General features: G+C 38.1%; 2 protein-coding genes and 1 non-coding gene across 9 annotated transcripts; 1 reads left to right on the top strand and 2 right to left on the bottom strand.

Annotated features, from left to right (window-relative positions):
• Positions 1–2318: 2318 nt before the first annotated feature.
• LOC113344269 (transcription initiation factor TFIID subunit 1-like) lies at positions 2319–5969 on the bottom strand. Of its 4 annotated transcripts, none has more exons than XM_026588276.1 (11): positions 5699–5969; positions 5063–5256; positions 4866–4928; positions 4526–4585; positions 4052–4340; positions 3425–3617; positions 3227–3289; positions 2981–3040; positions 2819–2890; positions 2658–2729; positions 2390–2570 (listed from the first exon to the last, which is right to left on the bottom strand). In XM_026588276.1, exons 1-8 carry the CDS (start codon positions 5964–5966, stop codon positions 3037–3039), a joined length of 1134 nt encoding a protein of 377 aa, XP_026444061.1. In that variant the 5' UTR covers positions 5967–5969; the 3' UTR covers positions 2390–2570; positions 2658–2729; positions 2819–2890; positions 2981–3036. The 4 variants fall into 4 exon arrangements, with proteins under 4 accessions (XP_026444064.1, XP_026444061.1, XP_026444063.1 ...); XM_026588277.1 differs by having other exon boundaries at positions 2456–2570; positions 2663–2729; XM_026588278.1 differs by lacking the exon at positions 4526–4585.
• Positions 5956–11438, bottom strand: LOC113344266 (E4 SUMO-protein ligase PIAL2-like). Of its 4 annotated transcripts, none has more exons than XM_026588272.1 (16): positions 11227–11438; positions 11060–11132; positions 10918–10986; positions 10269–10334; positions 9910–9992; positions 9572–9623; positions 9308–9376; positions 9023–9090; positions 8874–8922; positions 8676–8760; positions 8478–8576; positions 8325–8376; positions 8113–8164; positions 7913–8032; positions 7006–7830; positions 5956–6753 (listed from the first exon to the last, which is right to left on the bottom strand). In XM_026588272.1, exons 1-16 carry the CDS (start codon positions 11397–11399, stop codon positions 5974–5976), a joined length of 2715 nt encoding a protein of 904 aa, XP_026444057.1. In that variant the 5' UTR covers positions 11400–11438; the 3' UTR covers positions 5956–5973. The 4 variants fall into 4 exon arrangements, with proteins under 4 accessions (XP_026444057.1, XP_026444058.1, XP_026444059.1 ...); XM_026588273.1 differs by having other exon boundaries at positions 7913–8029; XM_026588274.1 differs by lacking the exon at positions 9308–9376.
• Positions 11439–11601: 163 nt separating this feature from the next.
• TRNAS-UGA lies at positions 11602–11683 on the top strand. Its single transcript has one exon. It is a non-coding gene; the product is annotated as a tRNA-Ser (tRNA).
• The last annotated feature ends 1194 nt before the right edge of the window (positions 11684–12877 follow it).

The following is a 12877-nucleotide window of genomic DNA, read 5'->3' as shown; positions in this document are numbered from 1 at the left end:
TCCAAATTCCTCAACGGACGATTAAGAAAATGAAGAAGACCAGATTGAAACTAGGAAGTACAATTAAAGAAAAAAACAACTTGGTGGTGATGTACTAGCAAGAAGGTTCCAATCCAAATTCCTCAACCGACGATTAAGAAAATGTTGTTGATTACCAGATTTCAATTGGATGTCAAAAATTGGTACCAGCACAAAAACATTGAGTATGTCCTGTGTGAAACTGGGGTTTCGTCTTGAATTAATTTTTCCTAACATATGGTTGAAGCTAAGATCAGAATAAATCGATCACTAAGAAGGAACAATCTAGCAGCATGACGATGGCAGCATTAAAATCTATCCGAGAAACGACATAATCAATTTACCTTAACCTTGAAAATATTGGTAATTATGTGAAGGTATGTTGATAGACTATCCAAGAATAGCAGTAGCATTAGACGGTTGTTGCAGATTCATAAAAAACACGGAAGCACTGCGGATCTTGGGACATCTCCTTCAGTTGTTGATGGATTGATAGATCAATCAAATAAGGTCAAATCTCTAGGAAAAGTAGAAGCAATCAAAGCAGCAGATCTTGGGTCTTCCTAAAATGAAATCAATCGAGCAGAAGAGAAGGATAATCTCATGAATTAAACTAGTGTCACATAAATCTAAACATTTGCATTCCTAGGTGAGTCTCTAGGGCCGGTAATCCTAGGTTAGCCTAGAGCAAATTGAAAAACCATCAAAGAAATTAGGGTTTTCAAAGAAAAAAGATGGGAAACGTGGGAAAGCGTTTTTCGGGTTTTCTTGTCTACCGACGACCATCTATGGAGAACTTTAGTTTGTGTCAGAAGACAAATCAATGATTTTATGATTATAAAAAATAAAAGGTATATTTGATTGTTTAAAGGAAAAAAATATATCTATAAACAGAGCGGACAGATAGAAAATCTATACGCAGAAATACACCAAATATTTGATTGTTTAAAGAAAATATATCACCTTTCCTAATTTCCTTCTGACTCTTTTTAAACATTTCAGTCGCTTCCCCTTTAGCAAGAATGCAAATCTATACGCAGAAATACACCAAATAATAGATATATGCCCCAAATAATTCACCCAGGCCCCACTCTAGTTAAAAAGCAAACAAAAGAAGATCCAAAATTTTCAACTAATTATTATTATACCCCACTCTAGATAAAAAACAAAAAAGAGATCCAAAACTTGCAATTTCATTATTTATTATACGAGGAGGATTCCGATTTTTTTTTGTGATATTGGTTTATACGCATTTTGAAAGCTAAGTTGGTGGTGGAGGTAAGAGTTCGAACCCTGTAATTGCTAAAATCCACTCCAATTTAAAGAGTTTGGATGTAGTCTAGGGGCCACTAGTCTAGGATATAAAAATAAAATAAATAAAGTTGGTGGTGGAAGATTTTGTACTCGACAGGCTTATTTGGAATTGTCATTTAAAGTCACTTGGCCGTGACTTGGAACCTATTAACTATGGTTTTTAAAAGCGTCCGCTTCGCTTAAAAATTCAGCATTTCGCTCCGAAGCGGTCATGTGAAGTGCATCTTTCATGAAGCGTACGCTTCACGCTTCAGAGCGTATGCTTCGCTTCAAATTTCAGTATTTCGCTTCGAAGCGGTCATGTGAAGCGTACACACGCTTTGTTTTTGATAAAAATTAGATTTATATAAAATTATATAATTATTATCTCCCTAATAAATTTATAATTACTAGTTACCACTAATTTATTTCTAAAAAAACATCCACTTCAAACATCAACCATGAAGCGACGTTTCATGTTTCGACATACACATCGCTTCTTGAAAATGTTTCATGCTTTCAATACCTCGCTATTAATTACTCCCTCCATTTTAAAATAATAGTCTGGTTTCATGTGTAACTTATAGAAGAAACCGGTCTATTTTTTTTTGTAACTTATTGTCTCGTTTCATGTGTAACTTACATTTCCCAAATGAATTTGAATATTCTTATGAATTTTTTAAAGAATTTTTTATTTTTTAAACGGAAATCCCGGTCTGGTGCAGAGAAAACTGATAAAAAAAGTGTGCAATCTCGGGAAACAATCTGGACATACGGGAAAAAACAATCTGGACATACGGGAAAAACAAACGGAAGTAATATACTCACTGCAAGAGAGAAAAGGGAAGATCCCTTGTCACCTGGCGGATTTGCAGGTGGTGGGTTAAGGATGGGACCCACCCTCCCTCTCTCTCTCTCACAATCCCACCTCGGGATGGCCTGCGGGATCTAACCCGCGGGAAGTTAATCATTTTCGAAAAGCAAAGGGGTTCTTGACCTTGGTGCCCTGGTACCATGAGAGCATGTCTTTATTTATCAACATTTCTACTTGCATTAAACTGTCTTCTTCCATTGATGTATCTTTTTACAATTTCTTGCATATCTTTTATACAATTTACACTCAGATTTCTCTTTACTGGGGCAGTGGAATTGCGACTCTTACGTTTCCCGGATATCCTTTCCGCGCCAGAGCTTTCAACCTGTGCATCTGCATCTTTCACACACCTAGGACAGTTCTTGCTGGACTTCATGTGACCCACCTAGTCCAAGAAGTTGAGATGTCAAATACATGACTGGCAAACTATGTATTTTCTTAAACAAGAAAACTTCTAGCTGAATGCACAAACCTCACCACATGCGCTGCATACAAAATCTTCTCCGTACCTAGGACAGTTCCTGCTGGTCTTCATGTGTCCCTCCTAATCCGAGAAGAAGTTGAGATATCAAATACAGAACAGACACATGGTCTAATTTTACTGAACGGTTAAAATTTGGCAAGATGACACACCTGACCACATGTCCCACATACAAAATCTTGGAAGAACCTAGGACAATTCATGTTGGTCTTCATGTGTCCCTCCTAGTGAGAGAAGAAGTTGAGATGTCAAATACAGAAGGATAAATTACGTAACCTTCCTGAACAAACAAGCTGGTGGCGAAATCCACAAACCTGACCACAAGCCCCGCATACAAAACGTTCCCGTACATTTTTTGTTGCAGAGTGCATTACCTGCAAAAGGATTTCAAAAAGTAATGTAACTTAATCAGTTTAGGAGAGAATCTCGTACTGTCATTTTCACAAAGTAATGACGGATGCAATTTGGTTTTCCAATTTAGGGATTAATGACTTCTCGTAAGATAATTAAGCCATCGACATTTTACTATGAAAACTGATAACAACAAACAAATAAACTACCTTAACATCACTCTTTGAATTGAAGTTGCCAGAGAAGGTTCTTTCACCAAGTACACTTTCCACCTGCACCCAGAAAAAACGAGGATAACTGTATCAAAAGTTTGTCAAGACGATCCCCTGCAGGGTGAAACTTTGCGAAAAAGAGTAAATCCAGGAGCATTATCACGCATATGCGTAAGTGTAATAGGATATACAAACCTCCTTGGATCACGACTTAAGTTCTCCAGTAACGTGACTGAACTATCAGGCTGGGCCGTAGGAATGACTTGTTCGATATTGCCATTAGCTTTATTGAGCTGTTCAGCACTTGAGCCTGGCTGCCGACTCGATCCTGACTCAACCCGCCCTTCAGCTATTGTGTTTTTCTTCTTTTTCTGCTCAGCCTCATCATCTGAAGAACAGCAAGGAAAAAGAGGTGGGCGTTTGTCTTTGGAATTATGTAAATTAGTGAATCAACATCCAAATACAAATGAGAGAAATCAATGACATTTGACTGGATTGTAGATTGTTTTCACTACTAACTCTTTCGTCGATAAATATATATACAACTTTCTTTCATGCCAACAACATGAAAGGGTCAAAAACAGATACACCTCTGGATGAATAGCAATGTTTGCTGTGTTTTGGTGTGTGACTAAGAGTCATGAGACGGTAACAAATGCAACGTTAGATCGAAAATACCTAGTTGCTAATCCAAATAATACTCTTTAAGACTTAATATCCGTAGCATACATTACTGTTGAAATATTTAGATAGGCTAACGTGCACTGCAATCAAATAAAATAACGAAAAATATTAGACAAAATAACCTTTCCCCATGCTTACCATCCATGAGCATCCTGCACGGTTCTGCCGTTTCATTTTCGACCTCCTCATCTGCTTGGACTTGGGTTAGATGCTTCTGCATTTTAAGTTCTCCAACCCCATCAGTTTGGCCTTGTTTAGATTCATAGTTGCCCGCCTCAGCTTCCCCGCATTCTTCTGGATGATCTACTTGCATCGGTTGATCGGCCAAAGTAGGTGAACGCATGTTAGAATTGTTGGTAGGCTTTAACTGTGGCTCTGAATCTTTTCCATACCTAGGACAGTTCTTGTTGGTCCTCATGTGTCCCTCCTAGTTCGATAACAAGTTGAGATCTCAAATACAGAACAAAAAAATTACGTAATTTTCCTAAACAAGCCTACGGTTGGAAAATGCATGTGTCCCTCCTAGTCGGAGAAGAAGTTGAGATGTCAAATACAGAACGATAAATAACGCAAGTTTCGTGAACAAGCAAACTGGTGGAAAAATCCACAAACCTGACCACAAGCCCCACATACAAAACGTTCCCGGAAATTTTTTGTTGCTGAGAGCGTTACCTGCAAAGGCATTTCAAAAAGTAAGGTAACTTAACAGGGAAAGTAACAATACTGGAATCAAACCTATTTGGCTTCTATTTTGAAGACGAATAAGAATCTTTTGAGAGGATTTATTGATCTAATATTTCCCTAGATGGGCAGGACAGAATCTCTCTCATTTCCACAAAGTAATGATGGATGCAATTTGGTTTTCCAATTTAAAGATTAATGGCCTTCAGTTAGATACTTAAGCAATCACGATTTTACTATGAAAACTGGTAACAACAAACAAATAAACTACCTTAACATCACTCTCTGAGTTGAACTTCCCAGAGAAGGTTCTTTCACCAAGTACACTTTCCACCTGCACCCAGAAAAAAAGAGGATACCAGTATCAAAGTTTGGCAAGACGATCCCCTCCGTAGTGAAACCTTGCGAAAAAGGGTAAATCCAGGAGCATTATCACGCATGTGCAAAAGTGTAATCGGATATACAAACCTCCTTTGGATCACGACTAATGTTCTCCAGCGACGTGACTGAACTCTCAGGCTGGGCTGCAGGAATGACTTGTTCGATATTGCCACTAGTTTTATTGAGCTGTTCAGCACTTAAGCCTGGCTGCCAACTCGATCCTGGCTCAATCTGCCCTTCAGCTATTGTGTTTTTCTTCTTTTTCCGCTCAGCTTCATCATCTGAAGAACGAGGAAAAAGAGGTGGGCTCATTTGTCTTTGGAATTATGAAATTAGTGAATCAACATCCACATACAAATTAGAGAAATCGATGACACTAGACTATATTGTAGAATGTTTTCACTGTTCACTCTTTCGTTGGTAAGTATATATTTTCGAGAACTTTCTTTCATGCCAACAACATGGAAACGTCAAAAACAGATACACCGCTGGATCTGTTCTTTTTAAATAATCAATGTTTGGTGTGTGACGTAAGAGTCATGAGACGGTAACGGACGCAACGTTAGATCGAAAATACTCAGTTTTTAATCTAAATACTACTCTATAAAGACTTAATATCCATAGCATGCTTACCCTGCTGAAATATTTAGATAGGTTAATGTGCAACACGATCAATTAAAATAATGATTCATATTAGACGAAATAACCTTTCCCCATGCTTACCATCCATGAACATCCTGCATGGTTCTGCTGTTTCATTTTCGACTTCCTCGTCTGCTTGGACTTGGGTTAGATGCTTCTTCCTTTTAAGTTCTCCAACCCCATCAGTTTTGCATTGTTTAGATTCATTGTAGTCAACCCCATCGATTTTGTCTTGTTTAGATTCATTGTTGCCAACCCCCAATTCTGCTTCTGCTGCTTCATCTTCTATTTTCCTTCTCTGCTTGGACTTGGGTGGGATGGTTCTGTATTTTAATACCTCGAAGACCATCAGTATTTTATTGCTCAGATTTACTGCTACCCACCTCCAGTTCAACACATACTTCTGGATATACATGCATCAGTTGGTTTGCCGAAGTAGGTGCATGCGTGTCAGAATTGTTGCCGATGTGCGAGGGTATTTTAGCCACACCAGTACTGCCACTAAAAGTTGAGGATGGATTTACCGGTGGATCTTTGATGGTGGATGAAGATGTTACCTGGGTTGGTCGAATTATGTACTGGCTAAGAGCACCAGAATACGACCGGCCTGATAAGCTGCCTCGCATTCTTCCTGACGGCCGCCAGTTTTGATCTGGGGTCACTTTTGATGACTTACTAACACTTGTAAAATCTGGATTTTCTGCCTCAACGTTTCCTTCTCTTTGTTCTCCAATTAAAGATTTATGCCCACCACCAGCCATAAGGGAAGATGATCCTCTTCTAGGCTGAAGCTGAAATGGTACAAGAGGTAGTATTCTTTCACTCTGGGCAGGCTGCTGAGACATCATGACAGAATGTTTGCCTTTTGGTAGGGAAGCCACATCGGAGGGTGATCTTCCCTTCCGACCTTGCATACGGGATAAATGAGGGGGCGCTCTAGCCATTATAGGTGGACTCGCCATTTGGGAGACTCTTGTGCCTGGAGATGGCTGAAGGTTATGGAGGTCTTCACTTGTCTGACTCGACGATATCCTGACGTCATTTTGGTAGGAACCGAGAAATCGGCTAGGTGCAGGAAGACCAACAGTCTGTTGAACTGGTGGCTGACTAGGGAAGTGAGACCGGGGAACCCAGTTCTGAAAAGTAAGGAATTTAGAAGAAGAGAAATATATCAAGAAGCGGCGAGGAAATGAAAAAAAAAAATCAATTTGTGACAAATAGTGAAATCACACGAGGGAGGGAAACACCAGCACCTTCTTATAGGTTCCTAATTTATCTCAATAGAATACAAATTGAGATGACTGAATTTACCCATACTATTCTAACATGTGTGAATACTATTGACTGGAACAGGGCAACTAAATTCTCATAATAGGTAGATCTCAAACCTGTGTCATCGGCGGAAAGCCAGGTGGAGTTGGAGACATGTCTGAAGCAGAATTCACATCCATATTCGAACTTGAAAACCGTTGCTGCAGGGTTTCCGTTGCACCACCAGAGTCCGCAATGCTTGGTTGTGCTCGTTCGCGAGAATGCATCAATAGAGACTGGTCAGGGAGTGCCTGAACAGCTATCTGGGTTCTGGTAATATTCCTAGGTATCTGTCGTCCTGTATCACCGTTCATTACCAAATCCCAAAATCTTGATGAGCCTAATGACTGCAGTGATAAATTATCAGGAATTGGGTAGTTGCAGCTTAAATAAGTTGAAGATTGAGAGGTCCCACACACATCCCATGGATCTCGATTGTGTGTAGGGATAACAGCATCATCTGGCATTCGAATCAGCGTAAAACTGGTCGAAGACGGCTCTAAAATAGGATCCATCGCACATGGATTTAATCTTGTGCTCGGTGTCACTGTATTGCTAGTGGCAGAAGAACTGGAGAAGAGAAATCCTAAAGAAAATGTATCTTCATTTTGGATCTCAGTAATATCAAATTCCATTGACTCATTCGAATGTACAGTGTTTTCCAATGGATTTATATCTTCGGCTTCACTAGTATCCATTGCAATATTCTTGTCAATTCCTTCCACAACATTTGTGGCAGATTCTGATAATCTTTCAGGTATGCAATGGTTGGGCTCATCTCCTTCTTTCCCCAGGGTTTTATCTTGTTTATGTGCAGGATCATCAGTTTCCCTGACAGGTTTCCAGGATCCGTCTGCTGAGATAATAACATCCAAAACATTCTCTCCTACGCCTTCCAATACCTACATACGAAGGGACGTTGCCAAATGTGGTCATCCAAAGATAATAACCATTTCAATGTAAAGGTAAAGAAGAAAAACTTACTTCAACCGTACGTTGATCGATGTATATGTCTGTGTAGCAGACTGACTGACTGCACTGAGGGCAGCGCCAGGAGGGTCTTCTTGAGTTGATCTTAATATAATTTGCATAATCGAAGCACTGCTGCAGTATAAGCTATGAGTTAAAATAAAGATACAACATGAAAGAGCCGAAGAAATTTGGAGTAATACGCAATGATTCACCTGCTGGTGCTCGCAGAGTCGACCCTTCGCTGGAACAGATATTCGTCGGGAGCTGTTAAAACCGTGAAGAGCGATAAATAGATTATTCAAATGTAAATGGATAGGGAAATTGAGTGCATGATAAATTCATTTGACCCAGTAAAACAGTATGAAAAAAGAAATCTCGAACGCCGGAAAATATGAAAGTGAATGCGAAGGAAATCCTAGCAAACCTTATTGGACAATTAAGTGATATACGCGACACCCCTTTGACTATCCCGGAATCTGAAAAACGTAAAAGTAACAATTTAATTGTTCATTTAGAGCTTCATAAAACGACAAACTAAGTGCAAATAAAACTATAGCAGCAACCAAAATTTGGATACCTAAACTGTTCACAGCAGAAAGTGGTCGTGCATAATGTTGTAGATCTGGAGTATCAATAGAAGCCTCACTCGTAAAAGCAACGATAATGGTATAGTTACCTGTAAAAAACAGATCAAACAGTCACTGATCTGCCATCTGTAGTAACCAGCAAAATTGTATCCGAGTGTCTGAAAAATTATTTCCAGAGAGAGAAACACCATTAAAGTCTCCAACAGCCTGTAGGAGATTTGTTCCATATTCAACCATTGCCGTCACATTTGTCGGGATCTGCGGCCGATTATCCTGATCAAAGATTTAACAAGTAAATCTCTGGTTCTGTTTCCATCCATTGTTACACTGAAAGCATAGCTGACACAAATTCATGCAGTAAGAATATCATCATGTATATTACGAACCAATGAATTAATAATCCTTCTTCGTATTCCCTTGCCATTTAACAAGAAACTGCAGAGGGAAAAAAAGAGATATCAGGAAAGGAGGATGATCAGAGAAGTTTTGAAAATTTCAAACAAATTGAAAGAGCTGAGGACTAAGTGGCTAGTACTTTGCTTGCTGCGGGGTTATAAGGCAAGAAGATGTATCTACGTTATCCGTTTGAGCAACAAATAACCGCTACACAACAAGCATTCAATGAGCTATTTAACAACAAAGAAGTTTAGTACAGTAAATAGTGGGTAAGGTACGGAAGCAGAGACAATCTGGTACTGTTCTGTGAACTGTACAGAAAATATTTCACCAATACTTCAGAGGATTGTCAAGCAGTTTGATAGATGAACAATTCTGCTCAGTAAATAATTTCTGTGCACCAATTACATAGTGAACTACTTACAAACTTTTCATGTATAGTAGCCTCATTTTTCAAGACATGGAAATCAAGCAAATAAGCCCCATATCCAGGCTACAGGCACACAAAATATAGAAAATGAGGTTTCCAGAACACCATATAAGAATCTATGTAAGAGAAGGGGAACGAAACATGTCTAAACCAAAAACTTATTGGTAATTCACCTTCAAAGCAGATATACCGTTTTGGTCAGCAAAAAATAATAGTGTAATAGTAATTGTTAAATCATCGGAAAAAGTATCTACAGACCTTGACTTCAAGGGAAGCGAAGATGCGCGTCATCTTAATCCAAGGATAGAATCTGCACAAAAAAATGAGGCCTGCAATCAGTATGCTGGCCGACAATTAAACCCTTAATAAATCAATAACGCCTATGATACAATTTCGAGGAAAGTTCACAACACTAGAGAATGAATTTCAAGTTACAAAAAAACTATCTGGGACCTGCTAAGCTGACATAGCTAATGAGACAGTGAGACAGCATAGTTTATGAGCTGCTACCAGCACAATTCGGAGGAATTTGAAAAAAAAAATAGCTACAATAGTACTGTAGCAAAAATGTTAGGGTGTTTTCTGAAGCTTCATACCTGTTTATAATGTTTGAGATTACTGGTGGAGGATTACTTGGTTCTATGACAATATCCGGCGGATTGCAAAAGCTTACACTTACCTAATTATTCGAAAGTTACATTGTTAGGCAATCTTTTGACACTGAGTTATGATATGATATACAAATAGCAAACACGTAGGGGATACAAAGGTGGGTCAAGATCCCCGCCAAATAATGAAGATGATGTACGAAAAATCTGGAGATTTTCAACTTGCAACAAAATGAAAGTTTCGTCTAAACGGTTGGAAATTTGGGACCACAAGTCAGATAGTTTCTTTAAAAGGTAAGGTGTAAAACTTCATGCGGACTCAACATTGATTAAGAAAATTCACAAACCTCGTTTGCAAAATTAAGAAGCTCCTCAGCATCTTTAGCCAGAAACCATCCACTCCGACAAGCACTCTGAACGAAATGCGAATACCATATAAGATAAACAGTTTGAACAGCTACTGTGGCTATCCAAAGAAATCTTTACAGTTTTCATGAAACATGAAATGCAGTAACTCATAAAACAATTTGAAAAAATTGGCATTGCCAATATTATTTAGCTAAGAAAGCTTCCTGTTTGTAGGAGTACCAAATAAACTAAATGGCCCAAATCAGGACAAGAAGAATTATCATTTTTATCCAAGATAAGATTGTTATCTTGCCTGCATCATTCTGTACCCTACAGAGCTTCTAAATGCATATCATCACCCCATCTCAGTACATAAAAAGAAACAAATGCAATGATCAAACTAATACCAAAAGAGCATAACATGTCATACTATGGAGAAAAATCGTGATGCACGAAGTCTATATTACCCTGTTGCAACAAAATGCACAAGCAGGTTCCGCAGCACGAAGAGTAGTGGTACACAAAATTGATCAAAATGGCATTGCATGATGCCTACTTGCTTGCTTAGCAGTTAAAAGCCACACATGATTATGTCAGCACTATCTAATTATCAACTTCATTCAAGAATTCCCACACAATTAAATTTACCTTCAATGAAGCCATCAGCATCATACTAGTTGCTTCAAGTAACACCCCGTTCTTATTATGTTCATAAACCTAGACATAAACAAAGTGTAAGAATCCCTTTACCAAATGACATTTCTAAACTAAGAAACTGAAGATTTCATACCTGTTTAAAAAGTGATGGTAACTCATCAACTCCATCTGGAATCTCATTATTCACAATTGCATAATCAATACCTCTGCATTTCAAAAAAACATAATCACGGGTCAAATTGAACATTCTAAGAAGTAAAAAAACAAACAGTTAGGGGGCAAAGTAGAAGAAATTCCAACCTAGCCAAGGAAACACAGAGATTGAACTGGCGAGAATCGAAACGGTGACCAGTACTAATAAGTTTAGATAATTGTTTAGCAACAGAAGTAACTTTTGATGAATCCATAGATGATGATTCAGGATTGGTTTTGTTTCCTCCGCCACCGCCGCTGTGTGTTGATCCTCCGCCCATTTGGTGGTGGTCTTTTCACCTGTGAGTCTAAGGAGGAGGACTAACATTTCTTGGGCCTCTTGGGAGGAGGACACCTTGTCCATTTGTCCCACAATGAGTGAGACGTGTCATATTTTCGATGGTGGCGCAGTCCCCGGTGTGGTGGTACAGTATCAAGTTTTAAGTAGTTTAAAATTTAACATTCAGCAGATGCAACAGCAAAGTCAATATGTCCGAGTGGTTAAGGAGACAGACTTGAAATCTGTTGGGCTTCGCCCGCGCAGGTTCGAACCCTGCTGTTGACGTTAACTTTTTTTTTATTAGTCAAAACTTGGAGAGGAGGGAGGGTTGTATCAGCAACCGATTTGAAACAAGTGTTTCTTTTACAAAAGCTTTTTTGTTTTTGTGTTTTGGTAATACTTCCTGGCTTCTTGCTTACCCATTTTTTTGTTTTGGTAATACTTCTTGTTTGCCCATTTTATTAGTCAAAGCTTGGAGAGGAAGGAGGGATGTATCCTCATATTTTGGACGTTATTATTGTGAATAAAAACCAAGCCGTAAACAGTAACAGATTTGAAATAAATATTATGGGATGTGTTTTTTTTATAAAGCTATACTTCCATACGGAAAGCGAGAGTATTCTGAGACGTGTAACATCACTATATACTACTTTGATAATGAGTGGTTAAAAATCGGTGTTCAAATTGATATTGGTAGATTTTGAGTTTTACTATCTCAAAACGCTCTCATTTTTGGTAGATCTTTTTTAGAGGAATGTATCCTCAAAATGTTAGCTTCTAATATGATACGAGCGCTTAAAACTTGTATCCGATGATGATAAACTGTCATATTTATTCTAAATTTATAGAGGGAAGATCTACTCACACTTCTATTTCTACAATATCTCACTCTTTGAACGACTTTATCTTTTTTGAGTAGAATGTTCCTCTTACAAAGCTTTATGTATATATACTGAAACAAAGGCGTTCTGAAACACCAGTTCTTGTCATCTACCAACCATAAATTCAATGGTTGAAAGTTCGTTGACTTTTAACAGTTGATATTTAAAATAGTAGATGATGTTATTATACGTTTCTGAACGTGCTCATTTTTCATAGGAATATAGAGATTTGTAAAGGAACATATCCCCAGATATTGGCTTCAAATCTATTACAGTTTAGGTTTTATTCAAATAAAGGATCATCCTAATGTGAGGTAGTGCGAGAATAAAAGAATAAGTGGATCCTCCCTCAAATTTATAATACTAAACATTCATTGTAGGATACATTGACATTATTTTGGATATATGTACTGATCATTCATTTTGGGATACATTGTCAATGATTTGGGTCATTAGGAAGATCTTGGTTATATGGAAGGTAATCGGCAAGATTAATCTCTTTATTTTTTGAGATAATTTTTCTCATAGTATATCATAAGATTTTTAATGATCATCACTTACCCAATATTGATTTAAAACAAAGAATTCATGAAAAACT

The sequence above is a fragment of the Papaver somniferum genome, unplaced genomic scaffold (assembly GCF_003573695.1).
Source record: "Papaver somniferum cultivar HN1 unplaced genomic scaffold, ASM357369v1 unplaced-scaffold_75, whole genome shotgun sequence".
Taxonomy (NCBI): Eukaryota; Viridiplantae; Streptophyta; class Magnoliopsida; order Ranunculales; family Papaveraceae; genus Papaver; species Papaver somniferum.
Note: the sequence above shows the minus strand (reverse complement) of the source record. Positions and strands in the feature narration are given on the sequence as shown.